Genomic DNA, 15,232 nt, shown 5'->3' on the forward strand with positions numbered 1-15,232 from the left:
CCAATTTTCACACCTCCTTAATCTTGGTCCAATCCCACTTTCCATATGATATGTTCTGCGTATAGATTAAATAAATAGGGTGATAAAATACACCCATCTCACACCCTTTCTGATGGGGAACCAATCGGTTTCTCCATATTCTGCTAAGGTCTTGGACTATGATCTGGAAGACCAGGGTTCGAATCCCCACATAGCCATGAAGCTCACTGGGTGACATTGGGCCAGTCACTGCCTCTCAGCCTCAGAAGGAGGCAATGGTAAACCCCCTCTGGATACCGCTTACCATGAAAACCCTATTCATAGGGTCACCATAAGTCGGAATCGACTTGAAGGCAGTCCATTTCCATTGTGCAGAGTATAGGTTGCGCATCAGGACAATCAGATGCTGTGGTATCCCCATTTCTTTTCAAGCATTCCTCTGTCAACTAAGTTTAAAGCCTCAAATCTGTTCCTTATTTGATCTTTATATTCTTCTGGGATGTTATTTAAATATTATTTTGGCATTATGATTGCTTTGTTGATCTTCTTTAGCTTTACTCTGTTTTCCCATACGACCACTTCATGATCTGTACTGCAGTCTGCTCCTGGTCTTGTTTTCACAGAAAGTATGGAACTTCTCCATCTTGTGCTACCAATTATATAATCAATTTGATTTCTGTATTGACCATTTGGTGATGTCCACGTGTACAGTAATGTTAGCTATATGCAAAAAGGAAAAAAATGTTCAGCAGTATAATAGCTCACTGTATTAGTATTTGTATACCATAAGCTATTAGTAAGCAAGTCTGAGCTTGCAAATGAGAGCTAGTGAGTGTCTGGTCTCATTGAACAAGGCTGATATGGATGGCTGAAATCCAGATGCAACATTCTCATGGACATGTACCAAAGAAAATGCCTAAATAAACCAAAGGCAATATCTACAGTGGACCTACAAAGACTAATTGGTTCATAATATATAATCTGCTCACCGAACCTGCAATCCTATACACCAGGTGTGGGGAACCTGTGGCTTGCCAGATGTTGCTAAACTACAACTCCCATCAGCCCCAGCAACCATGGCCAATAGCCAGTGATAATAAGAGCTATAATTCAGCAACATCTGGAGGGCCAAAGGTTCCCCACACCTGCTATACACACTTACCTAGGAGTAAGTCCCACTGAACTCAATCTTATATCTGAGCAGACATGCATAGGTTTGTGCTGTTAGATTATCAAAGTCTTTAAAATGCAAATATTGTTCATGAGCTAAATAAAAAAACCAAACATTAGCCAGTTGAAACAAAAGAAACAATTGGAGAAGAATGTTTCTCATTCGCATTTCTGGGGCGTGATCTCCACAAGGCACAAGTTCTCATCATCAGATTGTACCAAAAATCATACTTAGGGATTTAAATTATTATTTTTTAAATCAAATATTTCTTTATTGAATTTAACAAGAATACAGGGGAACAAGAAAGAAAAAAGGGGGAAACAGAGATAGTAACAGTCATGTACAGGATTTAAACATTACACACGAGAAGTGGAAGAAAGGAACAGAATCCAACAGAAGAATGGTGAGGGAGCCAAAATGGTTAGCTGTCAATATGGAGACAATGGGGTGCTTAGCAACATTTCCAAATTATATCGTTCTGGAATGCTTCTTTGAAATGCTCCCATTCACAGATTTTGGATTTGTAGCTAGACTTAAATGTAAAAAGGTGGCTGCTACAGAGGAAACATTCCATTCTCTCCTTCTGCTTCCACAGGTGTCTCTCCAGGTTCTTCACATTTGTTTAAGCTGAAAGGACAAGCATAAGTCTTTTAAAGCTTGTAGTAAATAAGTATAGTCATTTCCTTTTACTTATTGATTCAGCTTAGTTTGTATCAGTATACTTCTGGTGCCAAATGAAGGCTGCATACACATGGCACTTTATTCTAGAATCAACGGAGACTATTTCTATGTAGTCCACACACAATCAAGATCTATTGCATTTTTTTCTCTGAAAAGTGCTTGTTGAGAAACTGACTTTATTCCAAAAATAAATGTTCACTGCAGAATGATGCTTCATTACCCCACATTGCATCCATTTGAAAACAGATTAAGGCGGTCCTGGTTATGGGAAGGGGTGTATCTACACATGCCCAATGATGTTGTGGGTGGGTGTATACCGAGATCACAATCGCCTCTGCTTTATTTACCTGAGGCATGTGCAGGGAGGAAAAGGCATGGATAACCTAATCAAGGGGAGGATTTTCAAATGTGAATCAAGCAACCGCACCCACCCTTGTGGATGGCTGGATGTAGAATCAATCTAGATTGAAAGCAGCATGTGGAGGATAAGCATAGCCAATTCCAAATTGAGAAAAACTACATTTATCTGCTGCAAGTGAGTTAGTGTGTATGCAGATGAAGATTACAAGCCCAGTCTATTAATAGGTAAATATATTGTACAATACATGGATTTACTTGGATCAGAAGTCAGTGAGTCTAGCAAATAGGGTCTGTAGGTGCAGTGGTTGTGCCAGCATATGCCTTCTTAGGACAACAAATGTTGCACCCATAATTATCCATTGGCATCACAGTTTTTAGGATTTTTTAAAATCCTGATTCCTTATCTTCTTCTTCTTCTAAATTAGCATATAAAGTCTATTAGATAACATCTGTCAGACTGGGGTAGAAAATTACTATGGCCACATTAGCATTTCCCTTCAACTCAGTAGTCAACAACAACAAAAACAACATGTATTAGATATTGCCCAGGTATTAAGTTTAAAAGAGCAAGCCCTGTTTAGAAAGTTTAAAAGAGCAAGTTTAATAAAAGAAGACAGGACATTGGGAAAGGGGAACAGATACAAAAGGAAGAAGAGAATAAATAGAACCAGAAATGTTAGCATAAGCTCATATAAAAATTAATTAGCCCTCTTTCAATTAGACATAAAAAAAGAATTGGACTGCAAACTAAACTCTAACCTTTTCATTTTGCTCAAATGATATTTTCTCATCCGTTTATCTGGAAAAGAAACATATGATTAATTTTAATATGAACATATATTCTAGGACAATAAGATGTAATTTAAAGAACAAATGGAATTGGCTAAGCAATACACAACTCTAAGGAGTAGAAACCCTCCGCTAAAAACAGTGGAAATACCATAGCTAGAGCTTGGAAAAGTTACTTTTTTAAACTACAACTCCCATCAGCCCCAGCCAGCATGGCCACTGGATTGAACTTTTCCAAGCTCTGACCATAGCAAGTAGCCAGGAGTCCTGTATGTGCACAACCAAAAGTCCACACAGAAATAGATTACTAACGGTAACTTCAGTTGTTCACCCAAGAGGGTTTCATGTACTAGGATGGAAACAGAACCCTGAAACTGACAGGGATTTTTCTTCCTTGTACAAATTGCTAACCTAACGGGGCCGATTTGGGCCAATTTGTATCCTGTCTAGATTGGGTTGAAGCAGATACAAATCTCTACAGAGTGGATCAGCTAATTCCCAGTTGATTTGTTGAGATTTGTACAGATCTGTAGCACAAAACAGTCTCTAATGAATCCAGACAGGTGTCTCTGAAACAGAGCAATTACAACACCATATAAGGAGAACACCAGGGTGGGGACAGAGGGAGGAAGACTAGAATGCTATCACCCCATCCATGACTCTCCAGTCACAATGCTTGGAAGGGGTGAAGTCTTCGGATGGTAGACCAGCTACATCCCTATCTGGCAAGCGACGACCTCGCCTCAGTTGTACATGCTCTGGTAACCTCGAGATTGGATTACTGCAATGCGCTCTACATGGGGCTGCCTTTGAAGACAATTCAGAAACTACAGCTAGTGCAAAACGCAGCAGCTAGAATGTTGACGAGGACCAGACGGTCCACGCATATAACACCTGTTCTGGCTCGTTTGCACTGGCTACCTATTTGTTTCCGGGCCAAATTCAAAGTGCTAGTTTTGACTTATAAAGCCTTACATGGTGCGGGACCACAATACCTAGTGGAACGCCTCTCCCGGTATTAACCCACCCGTTCACTGCGTTCAACATCTAAGGCCCTCCTCCGAGCTCCGACTCACAGAAAAGCTTGGAGGGCTGTAACAAGATCTAGGGCCTTTTCGGTGGTTGCCCCCGAATTATGGAACAGTCTTTCCGATGAGATGCGCCTGGCGCCTACACTTTTTTCTTTTCGGCGCCAGGTTAAAACCTTTTTATTCTCCCAAGCATTTTAATCTATCTTTTATCTTTTAATGTATAGCAGGTTGTTGAACTGTTCAATATGTATGTTTTTACTGTTTCCTGATTTTATTGTTCTATTGTATTTTATCCATGCTGTGCACCGCCCTGAGAGCCTTCGGGCTGTGGGCGGTATATAAATCAAATGAAATAAATAAATAAAATAAATAAATAAAATGCAGAAATTGTTTTTAAGTTCTGTCTTTTAGAAATGTTTGATGGGGATTGGGTATCATTTGTTCAGATTATGTATGTTTTCTATTTTTTCCCAATCAACCCCAGTCCCATCTTTATTTACTTTTTTTTTTTTAAGTTTTATATCTGGGTTTTTTTTATTCTATTCTCATTGCTGGGAATTTATATTAAAACTTGTTGGTCATATTTAGCCACAGGTTTCTGAAGTCAGTATTGTTGTTTTCTAGTTGCTACCCACAGACAGTAAGAAGCAGCCAGTTTGTGTGGTTACACATTTATTATTATTATTAGCCAGCCAGCCAAACCTTGTGGGCATATTAGCCAGCATTCTCAGTTAAGAATTATTATTATTATTATTATTATTATTTCCAATTGCTAACCACAGTAAATATTATTAATATTAGATAGTATTTTAATTTTTCCTTCACTCACTACTGCTGTTGGCAATCAGTCCCCTATATGACAGGGTATTTTAAAAAAAAAATCTTGGAAAAGCAAATGTTAAAGGTGGGTAGCATGAAATCCCTGGAGCTGCCCACCTGATATTTGGCAGGGCCAATCTGCTGTATAGGAGCTACCATTTCCCCAAATATCATGTCCCTATGTGCATATTACCTCCATGGTTCTGCTAGCCTGTACCTGCCTAATACTACCCACTTGTGCCTAGTATTGCAAACCTAATTTAAAAAGAAACTTCAATTTTTTTCAATATCCTGAAGAAAGGAACAGGGGAAACACAGGCGCATGAGAATTGGCATGACTAAGCACTCAAAGTCTAAAAAAAAATTGGAAAATGCAATTTTAAAGGTGCCTAGCATGAAAACCCCTGGATCTACCCACCTGAAATTTGGCAGGGTTAACTCCTTCTATAGGGGCTACCATGATGCCAAGCTTCATGTCCCTGTGTAAAAAACCAAAACCTGATATGTCCATCTTAATTTTAAAACATTTTAAACTTTAAAAGTGACTAGCATGAAAACTCGCTGAGCTATCCACCTGCTACTTCAAAGATTTAATTCCCTATACCATGTCCCCAAATATCATATCCCTAGATCAAAAAACAAGGATCTTATGGCCATTTTGGTTCTGCAATGTAAGTTAATGGGATTTCCCGAGATTTGTAATATCCGGATTGTGATCAGGATCAGCTCGAATTGGGTCTGAATCTGTCCAGACTGGATTGAGCCTGATCTGTTTTTAAAAATTGGAGCCTCAAATAGGGTAGTGGGGTCCTTGCACAGCCCAAGAGAAGAGTGTTCAGCTTTTTAGAAAGAAGTTAAAAGAAGACCATTTTGTGAAATTGTGGGGGCATTGCTGCAGGGACAGAGCTTTGTTCGTCATTTTGATACTTCATCACATGATGGCTCACAACCACTTGAGTTGTTTTTATGCTGTTGTTCTACTCTGTTCAAGTATGATTTTATATATTTTCTATCATTCTGTTGATGTTTAATGATGCTGCCTATGCACCAATCTGATTGCTTTGATGAAGAGTCTAAGGGCTCAGACCTATACACACTTACTTGAGAGTAATTCTCATGGAACTCTGTGGCACCTATTTTTCTGAGCAGATGTGCGCAGTAGATATGGGCTGTGCAAATCTTATATATAAACAATTAAAGGAGCAACCCTAAAGGTGGCCAAAGGCTGGCTGAGAGGAGCCACTATAGGATTACTCTGCCATTCACTTGTTTCTGGTGAAAAGTGACTTTACACTGAGTGTTATGGCAGTTCTCTTATTTTATTGTAGAAAGTAGAAAAATACAGAAAATGGGCCTACAAATACAGATGATATAATTTGGAAAATTAAGTAAAGTTTAATAATAGTGATGAAACATACTGAGAAGTCAGAAAATATTTGAGCAATGAGAAGGAGATTATAGGACACAAGTCTTTATGAACTGTAGTAAGACATATTCAGAAGGGGGGATGGGAAAAGAGTTCCCCATTACCCCAGTACAAACATCAATATTTTAAATAAGTTAAACATGAAATATAAAATTTGTTAGGAAAAATGAGTTAAAGATAGATATTGAGAGTTTTACATGAAGAAGTCATAAGAATGCAAAAAGAAAACCAAGCATCAGTTATCTCAGACTGAAAAAAATGAAATGGACTGCCTTCAAGTCGATCCCGACTTGTGGCGACCCTACAAATAGGGTTTTCATGGTAAGCGGTATTCAGAGAGGGTTTACCATTGCCTTTCTCTGAGGCTGAGAGGCAGTGACTGGCCCAAGGTCACCCAGGGAGCTTCATGGCTGTGTGGGGATTCAAACCCTGGTCTCCCAGGTCGTAGTCCAACACCTTAACCACTACACCACACTGGCTCTCTGTCTCAGATGATCATATCATATTAAATTAATGGTAACAATTGGTATCTAAATTGTATCTACTCTTCCATCCCTCCCCAAAAATTGAATTGTATTGAATTTCTCAGTTATAACTATATACACTGTTATAACTCTCCAGCACCTAAAGATTTTTTTATTAAAACAGCACACCAAGGAATATGAAATGTCAGAGACATTGCTGGCATAAGAGAGAGACTGGCACCTTGCTGGTGTGTTCTAGGACTAGATGAGCAAACTGGAGCTTTGTTAGGAACCAAGCTCCAAAAAATGTCTTCATTATCAAGCGTTATTTAAAGCAGAGTACATATTGCATGTTCCATACTTACTTTTCATTAGTAATGTTACTAGAATCAAGAGGAGAACAGAGAGCACACTAGCACAAGGAATCAGCACTGTATTGATTTCTAAAATGAGAAAAAACAAACAAAATAGGCTTTTTGAACTGTTATGACTCAGATTAGGTTTTCCAGCTGATGAGGAAATGGGACTAAAGGAATGTGTGGCTCAATTACCACACTTCACTTGAAATGGATGCCTTGATCCAATTCACCCCAGCTTCCAAGTACCTTAGAGTTCACTTTTACTTTGCATGAAAACTCAGAACTAAAGGTATCTGCATTGGAACATTCATACCTGGGCTGGGACAAACCTTCAATGAGGCGCTGTTTCACCTGAATATTTTCAGGGGGCGGACTGAAACACCGTCATGGTAAGCCCTTGTGCCCTCTCATCCTCCTGCCTCTGAAACAAGGTAAACCATTTCACCTCAGCCTCCACCCCGCACCAAACCCTGTGCTTCCACTATGGTCAAAGAAAGTATATGGGATGTGTGTATTGAAACCCAGACTTTTACAATATTTTAAGTGAAAAGCAGCCTTGGAAGGCTGTGACTAAGAGTAGAAGAGCAGAAGAAGGATGCAGGTCAGGGTTGCTTGACCCTTTTCCTACTGGCTAATGTTTGTGCTCCAAATTGCCTGCTTTTCGCTGTGTGTACATATGGGAGGAGTTTGACCTTGTTGGAAAGGAATCAAGTTACACTAATTGCCATATACATTTCTTGCATAGCTATCATAATTAACCAGTCTGTTTCACAATGCCTTTAAAAGTCCCCAGACAGTTTTGTCTAAAAAATGAAGGAAGGGGAATAACAATCACAAATCATAAGAACACATTTTATAGTGTGTACCTTTCTAGTGAGAGTTCACTTTACATGATAACATTGGTCTAACAGACATGGAAAAAATGAGGTTCATTTGGCCTTTTTGCAATGGTGGCCAGCTTGATGTAATCATCACAGCTATAGGCTACAAGTGAGCATATGACACCATGGATATTCTTCAGCTATAGAGGTTTATGGATCAAATGAAACCATCCTGAACTATGTAACCCTATGTGGTGTAGCCCCTGTGAGATCATAGAACAGTTCAGTTGGAAGTGGCCTATAAAGTCATTGAGTCTAACCCACTGCTCAGTGCAGGAATCCAAGTGAAAGCATACCTGACAGCTGGCTGTTCAGCTGCCTCTTGAATGCCTCCAGTGTTAGAAAGCAGTGTTGGAGAGATGCTTGAAGCACAGTACTTTTAGAGGACTGAAGGGTTTGGCCTGAGAAGGAGAGAGTTTTTTGAGGAGATTGAAGACATCTGGAGAGTCATGTGAGACTGAGTAGACTACAGTGGAGAGTAAAAACAACTGTCTAGAGAAGACAATGGAGGGGAGAACAGCAGCAGGTTACTACACTCACAGTGATCAGCCCAACACAGGATGTACTAGAATTCCACCGAATTAAAATTCGGTACTGAAAAGGTAAAGGTAAAGGTGTCCCTGCACTTATAGTGCGAGTCGTTTCCGACTCTTAGGGTGACGTATTGCGACGTTTACTAGGCAGACCATATATATGGGGTGGGATTGCCAGTTCCATCTCAGGCCGTTCTTTACACCCCAGCATATGCCGGGTACTCATTTTACCGACCATGGATGGATGGAAGGCTGAGTGGACCTCGACCCCTTTTACTGGAGAGTCAACTTCCTCCTTTCATTGGAATCGAACTCTGGCCGTGAGCAGAGCTTCAGCTGCGTTGAGGATTGGATTTTAATGTAGCAAATTTTCATAGTTATTTTTGAAAACAGACTTTTTAAAAAAATCCACCTCTAAAACATTGATTGTAAGAATGATAATTTATCAATACTTCCTTTTAAAATATCAATATTTACTTCACAATATATCTATATTGATAAAGGAAATATCAATAGTTTCTTCAAAATATTGATATTAATATCAATATTTTTCCCAAGCTGGAAAAAAACCTATGGATTGGTAAAGCCAGAGTCTAGCAGATACAGAACGAAAGCAAATCAATGCCAGCCTGTTAGGTCGATGGAATGCTTTCAAACCGGCACCGATCAACGGATCCCATCCCTAGCCCAGCAGCAGCTCCACAGCTACAAAAACGGCAGGCATTGAGGCCTGCTTCTCAGCCCAGGACTGTATAGCAAAAAATAGGTCTAAGAAACAATTCACCTACTTGTGAAATACTTAATTATTGTACCTAATGTCCTCCTACTCTGTTTAGAGACTCACATTAAAGTATATACTCATTATTGTGGGGGCTGTAGAGACACCATGAGCTATCTTGGGGCTCTGGCATTGTTTTCCCTCATCCACTGCAGATCCCATAGGAAGTATCCCCATCAAATGTAGGGAAAGTATAGATATTTCATTTGAGATGTGTCCACCTTCAGATAATCCATTGCATTATATTGTTGTTCTTTTTATGAGTTTTTCCTTGACCCCATGATAATGGAATCCTTGAGCATGCTGCCCATCACACATAGGAGAAGATTCTGGCAAACTGACTTGATTTTTTCAGAAATGTTCTGGCCCCTATTGATACAGTACTATAGACTGCAGGCTTCCAAGAGTTCTCCAGTTTGCGGGCCCTCAGACCATTTCACCAAAGACAGTGCATGATGAAAACGCTGAGAGTTTTCCTACTTCAGAATGGAAAGATTGCATAATTTGACAAGATTTGCATGCACCATGGCATTTCTCAATCATCTGAAAAAAGCCTTGGCATTCTTCAAAAATTAAAAAATGCTGAGGAGGGCGGTGAAAAGTATGGTTTTCACTGAAAGAAAACAGCAGTGCATTCTGGAGTTACTACCCATTGTTATTTGGCTCTTCCATGTGGTCGCAACAGGAAAATGGACAACACCCCCACCCACAGGCTTGGGTGTTTGCTGCTATGTGTGGCTAGGAAATGGATTCTGGAAAACAAAGCAATGACGTAATGAATTGTATCTGGATGCAAATGTGTCAGATCTAGAACATGAATTTCTTAGAACAGTTCCACAGTAGTCACAGAAGTATTTGGACAATCCTTTACAGTAGGAAAGAAAAGTAATTATAGGCTGACTTCTGTCTCCCATGAAAAATCCTTCTCATGAATGCAACCTCCTTATATGGACTGATTTATATTAACTAAGCCTTGAAGACCAGTTCCCTTAAAACAAGGGCTAAAGATAAATTTTACCAAGTGAGGATACATTTACAGGAATGTTTCACTATGGGAGAATATTGGAGGTTAGTTGCTATTTGTACACAGACTTGAAGTTCATCTATCGGGAAGGAGTGTGGCTGGATTAGTAGCGAGCTTAACTACATTCTTTTGAAGTCTGCTCGGTAAGAGCCGTGATATGGAATGATATCAAAATTTAATAAATGAACACTGTAATATAAGTTCAGTGTTCTCTACATACTGGAGATTGCTTCTGCCCATCCAAAGAAGGCAACCAAAAGATTGCCTTGCTCCAAAATTTCTTATGTTGAACTAACAGCACAGTCCTAACCATACCTATTCCAAAGTAAGTCCTGTTTAATTCAATGGGGCTTATTTCCTGGTGTGTGGGACTAATAGAGTTACAAAGAGAGTTACAACAGGTCATTTGGCACAAGTAATTTACAGTATATACTTGCAAGGCCATTACTGTCTGGAAAAATAGAAGATATGATATGCAGGTATCCAGACAAGTGTGGCTTGATTATATGCCTCTTGTACAATACACTATATTATATTCATTTGGTACTATATAGTGCTTAAACAGCGGGTTACTTGAGAGACCCCCCACTCAGCTCGTCCACTCAGGTTTCAGTAATACACACCAAACTGGAATGCTCATCAATGATCAAATCATGGATGAGTGTGGTCTTAATGTGTGCTGACCTGGTGTTAAACAACAGCACACACAGGCCTGTGGGCATAGCAGATGAGCAATCAGTAAACCACCCATGGGAGGAATGGGAGTGAGGAACAAGGCATAGATAGCCTTGCCCTCATCTTCCATGGTAGCCCATCGCCTCCCCATGGCTATACCTCCCTCTACCCATGATCACTGCAATTTGGATGGCATCACTCATGTCCCTCCTTTCCAAGGCTCCTCCTAAACACATATTTTAGACATAACAAGAGTTCACCAACAAAACCTACCAGAATCAGTTATCCAGTACGCCTCTGAGAGAATTGGGAACAACCAGACCCGCTCAATAACTTTCACACAGAGCACATCTACTCCCCGTTCCCCGTCTCACACGCAGGGAGGACCATCTTTTTGCCAGTTGCAGATTCTCACTCTGAAGACTTCCTCCTATCACACAGTTCACTGCACAGGCTCTCACCACAAAAGAGCCTTACACCCTCTCCACTACCAATCTCCTCTAGAGGAAAAAATCTCTGTCATAGGTGTTCATTTTGTGTTGTTTTAAAATCTATATTTGGTTGTACTTGTACTGTTGTTGTTTTGCTTAATTTAAAATCATTTTAGCTGTTTTTAATGATATTTCTTTAAATTACCTTGGGATGCACATGTGGAAGACGATTCTCAAATTGATATAGTTGTTGTTCTTGTTGTTATGACTGACAGAAAGTTCTGCTTTTAGGACTGTTATACACTACTAGGGCTGGCACCAGGCATGACTGAGCCCTTGGGCACCAGCCTGCCCCGGGCCCATGGTGCCTGTCCACAGGCACCACCTACCTCTTCCATTGCAGTGAATTCTGGCCATGCTACACATGCACACATGCCTGCCATCAACCAAGATGGTGTCAGGGGCATCAGCCCTTTAGGGAAGCCTCAGCCTCCATCTTGGTTGATGGTGGGTATGTGTGCACAGCATGCACAGCATTCACCACAATGGGAGATGTAGGTAGGGTGTGCAGATGGGCATCCCAGGCCTGCATGGTTATATGGGGGGGAATGCCTGGGAGCTCCCTCTCTGCAATCCATGGCAGGCTCAGGAGCTACCCTTCCACCCTAAGGAGAGGCCCTTCTGTGCTGCAGGGGCCCTCAGCCACAGCCCGATCTGGCCAACCTCTGGTGCCAGCCCTGTACACTACAGGTATTAAGATGTTTGCATATTTTCTGAGAAAAGAGTTTTCAGCCATTTTTTGTGTGTGATCTCTAAGGGAAATGAAAAAGCTCACAAGCAGAAGGAAGTAACTGTGTTCCAGAGTACACTTGATCTCTGGAAAACATGCCTTGGTAATTGGTTCTGCATGTGGGTTTGCATAATACTAACCTCTGCCTGGAAAAAAACCTCAGACCACTAAAACAAAGAAATTTCCTGGACCTTGCAGTCAAGTTGTATTTGCCTCTTGCAGTGAAAGTAAATTCATTAATAGGCAAAAAAAAACCCTTGTGGTTTAAGAACGTAACTATAGCCAACATATATTTCCATCAAACTTTAAAAAGCAAGGAAATTGGACAACTATAGTGAATGCACCAGGGGAGCAGGAGACCTGATCTCCTCTCTGAGATATTGTGCTGCTCTATACATTTGTCAAAATACAGACACAATTTGGGTTGGTCTTTCACAGTCCAATCCACTTCCTGTGTAGCTTGGAAACATTTGGTAACATGTGCCTCTGAGCATATGGTGAGTGCTGCAACACCTGCAATCAATCCAAATAACAGAAATAAGACATGTGCTGTTCTGATCTTGTTTTAGCAGGGAGGAAGCAACAATATTAAGACAGTTGATATAGTTCAGATAGTTACATTCAAGGAGGAAAGAGAGGGGAGAGGAAGGGGGAGGGGAAGGGGAGGGAAGGGGAGGAGATTGGATGAGTGAATGGGCACTAGGCAGAGGGAAAGCCCCTTTCCAAAAGGAAAACATTGTAAACAGTATCATTGTTTTTCAGGGTTTCCCCCACCTTTTTATTCTAGAGCAGGCACATGTAGCCACCCAAATTTAAACCAAAGGTGTCCCTGGCCACATCCACACCAGACCTTCTTTCACTTTAAACAGTCATGGCATTCCTCAAAGAATCCTGGGAAGTGTAGTTTATGAAGGGTTCTAGGAGACGCCCTATTCCCCTAAAGATACAATTTGCAGAAGAGGGGCTGAATGTTAACCACTCTGGCCACTGGAGTTCTGTCAGGGGAATATGAGTCTCCTGACAGCTCTCAGCACCCTGCAGAAGATGAAGGTCAGAGTATGGGGCAAGGTCAGTAACAGGATTACAGGTACTCTGTGAACATGGCTGATTTTTAATTAATTTCAACAAGTTATGAGACCATTAACAAAAGATCAAAATATGAAACTGATGATCACATGTGTCTGATGATCACATGAGTCATTCAGTTTGTTGACGTTGAGAAACAATTACAACAAATACGAATGAATGACCTACATTAAACTTAAAGGAAGTGATTGTTTATGGATATACCCGTAGCAGAAGGGGGAATCTCTTCTGTAAGACAACAGTGGCCATTTTCAGTTCTCTCTTTCTGAAGACTAGCTGGTGAAGGTTTGATACTGACTAATCGAGAAGATGGGGTCATTGTTTGAACATTAGTAGTTGAGATTGGTGGGGAAGCTGAGTTGGCTGTTAAAAATGAGGGAATTGTTAGGGGCGTAGTAACTGTGGTTGTTAGAGGAGTAGTGGTACTTGTAGTAATCCTATGAGACTTGTGGTTATATTTCTGTGAAAGGCTTTTGCTGTAACAAAACAAAATGCTATGTCAGAACCATGGGATTGCAGCAAAGCAGACCATGCAATACATTTTCTTACACATAAGGTAGAGAGGAAATGTTTAGGAACTAAACGTTTAGAAGTTAAATGATAAGTGAACATGCCTCTGTTAGCTGGTAGAAGTAAAACAAAAAACAAAATAAACAGAAGAGCTGAATTCATGTATGGCACACTCACTGGGCCTTTTATTACTTCTTTGTACTACGTTATCAACAGGTATGAATAATCTGCTCTAGTATAATTTAGTAATTTAATTTACTTGGGTTTCAGTTGCCAGTGAAACATTTGCTGATTTAAAGGAGGCAAAAATATTACTCCAAAACCCCTGACTTCCACATTTCTGTACATTTTTATGCCTGTTTGCAAGTATTGTTCCTCATCTACTGCTGACTGAGTACTTTTTATATTTATTTATTTATTTAAAATATTTCTATCCCGCCCTTCTACCCTATAATAGGGTACTCAGGGTGGCTTACAAAAATAAAATCAAACACGTACATAATAAAATTGTAAAGAATAAAATCACAAAAACATTAAAATACATAAAATACTATATATATATATAAAGACACACATATACATATATATAGGGAGTGGTACTAAAGGGGACTACAAGGGTAAAATTTAACATAGAAGGCATAAAATCATAAAATCAGTGTTATACTTGAAAAGGCATCTTCAGTTCACTGAATTCCAACCATTCAGAACTCATTAAGTAGCCACATAGTCAATTAGATGTGGATTCTTAAAAATGTCAATGAAGGATAAACAAAGCCCTCTCATTGGCTTTTACGGTGAATGCGACAGAAGAGGGAACACATCTCCTTGGTCAGGCAACAATTAATTTGCTGTACTGCATTGGAGGTTTCATTGCTCAGCAAGACTTTCACCACTATCCAGTTCTAGTAATATCTGTTTACAGTTTCAGACAGATGTAGATAAGATGTGCCATGTAATTGCTGTTTCTCTCATTTTCAGACTATAGTTGGTATTGGATGCTCCGGATCAACAGAGGAGAAAGCAGTGACTGGAGGAGGATGTCATATGGATCAGGGTGAATTAATGGAGACACAAGGGTCGATTCTTACATTACAGATTCTACAGATGTATGGATGAACTCATAGTCCTTCCCACTTCATCTTTCCAAAAAGGAACTGATCATACAATAGAAGGAGAACCTCAGGAGCCAGAGGTTTTGTTTAGTTGTAGTTTTGTAGCAAATAATCAAGAGGCAATCTACTTTATTAAACCAAAAAGCAGCTGGCTTCTTTAGCAAGGCAAGTGGTGACAGTGGAAGCATCAAACAGATCTATGGCTGTGCATGCAGTTCTTTTCTATGCTTTTGCTTTGCTTTTTTAGATCATGACCATAAAATACAAACATAGGTGTTGAGTTTTAATTCTGAAGTCTTTCAAGCACCCTCCTACATAGTAGCAGTAAGGAAA

At 40.0% G+C, this 15,232-nt stretch overlaps 1 protein-coding gene across 1 annotated transcript in view; it reads right to left on the reverse strand.

Annotated features, from left to right (window-relative positions):
• Positions 1 to 1,448: 1,448 nt before the first annotated feature.
• LOC133378781 (uncharacterized) overlaps positions 1,449 to 15,232 on the reverse strand; it is a 77,018-nt gene continuing 63,234 nt past the window's right edge. The window contains exons 14-16 of the mRNA XM_061613406.1: positions 7,086 to 7,163; positions 2,951 to 2,990; positions 1,449 to 1,777 (exon numbers count right to left, since the gene is read on the reverse strand). Coding sequence (XP_061469390.1) covers positions 1,705 to 1,777; positions 2,951 to 2,990; positions 7,086 to 7,163 — 191 coding nt within the window. The 3' untranslated portion in view covers positions 1,449 to 1,704. The remainder of the gene's footprint in view (positions 1,778 to 2,950; positions 2,991 to 7,085; positions 7,164 to 15,232) is intronic.

This window comes from Rhineura floridana, chromosome 3, assembly GCF_030035675.1.
Source record: "Rhineura floridana isolate rRhiFlo1 chromosome 3, rRhiFlo1.hap2, whole genome shotgun sequence".
Classification (NCBI taxonomy): domain Eukaryota; kingdom Metazoa; phylum Chordata; class Lepidosauria; order Squamata; family Rhineuridae; genus Rhineura; species Rhineura floridana.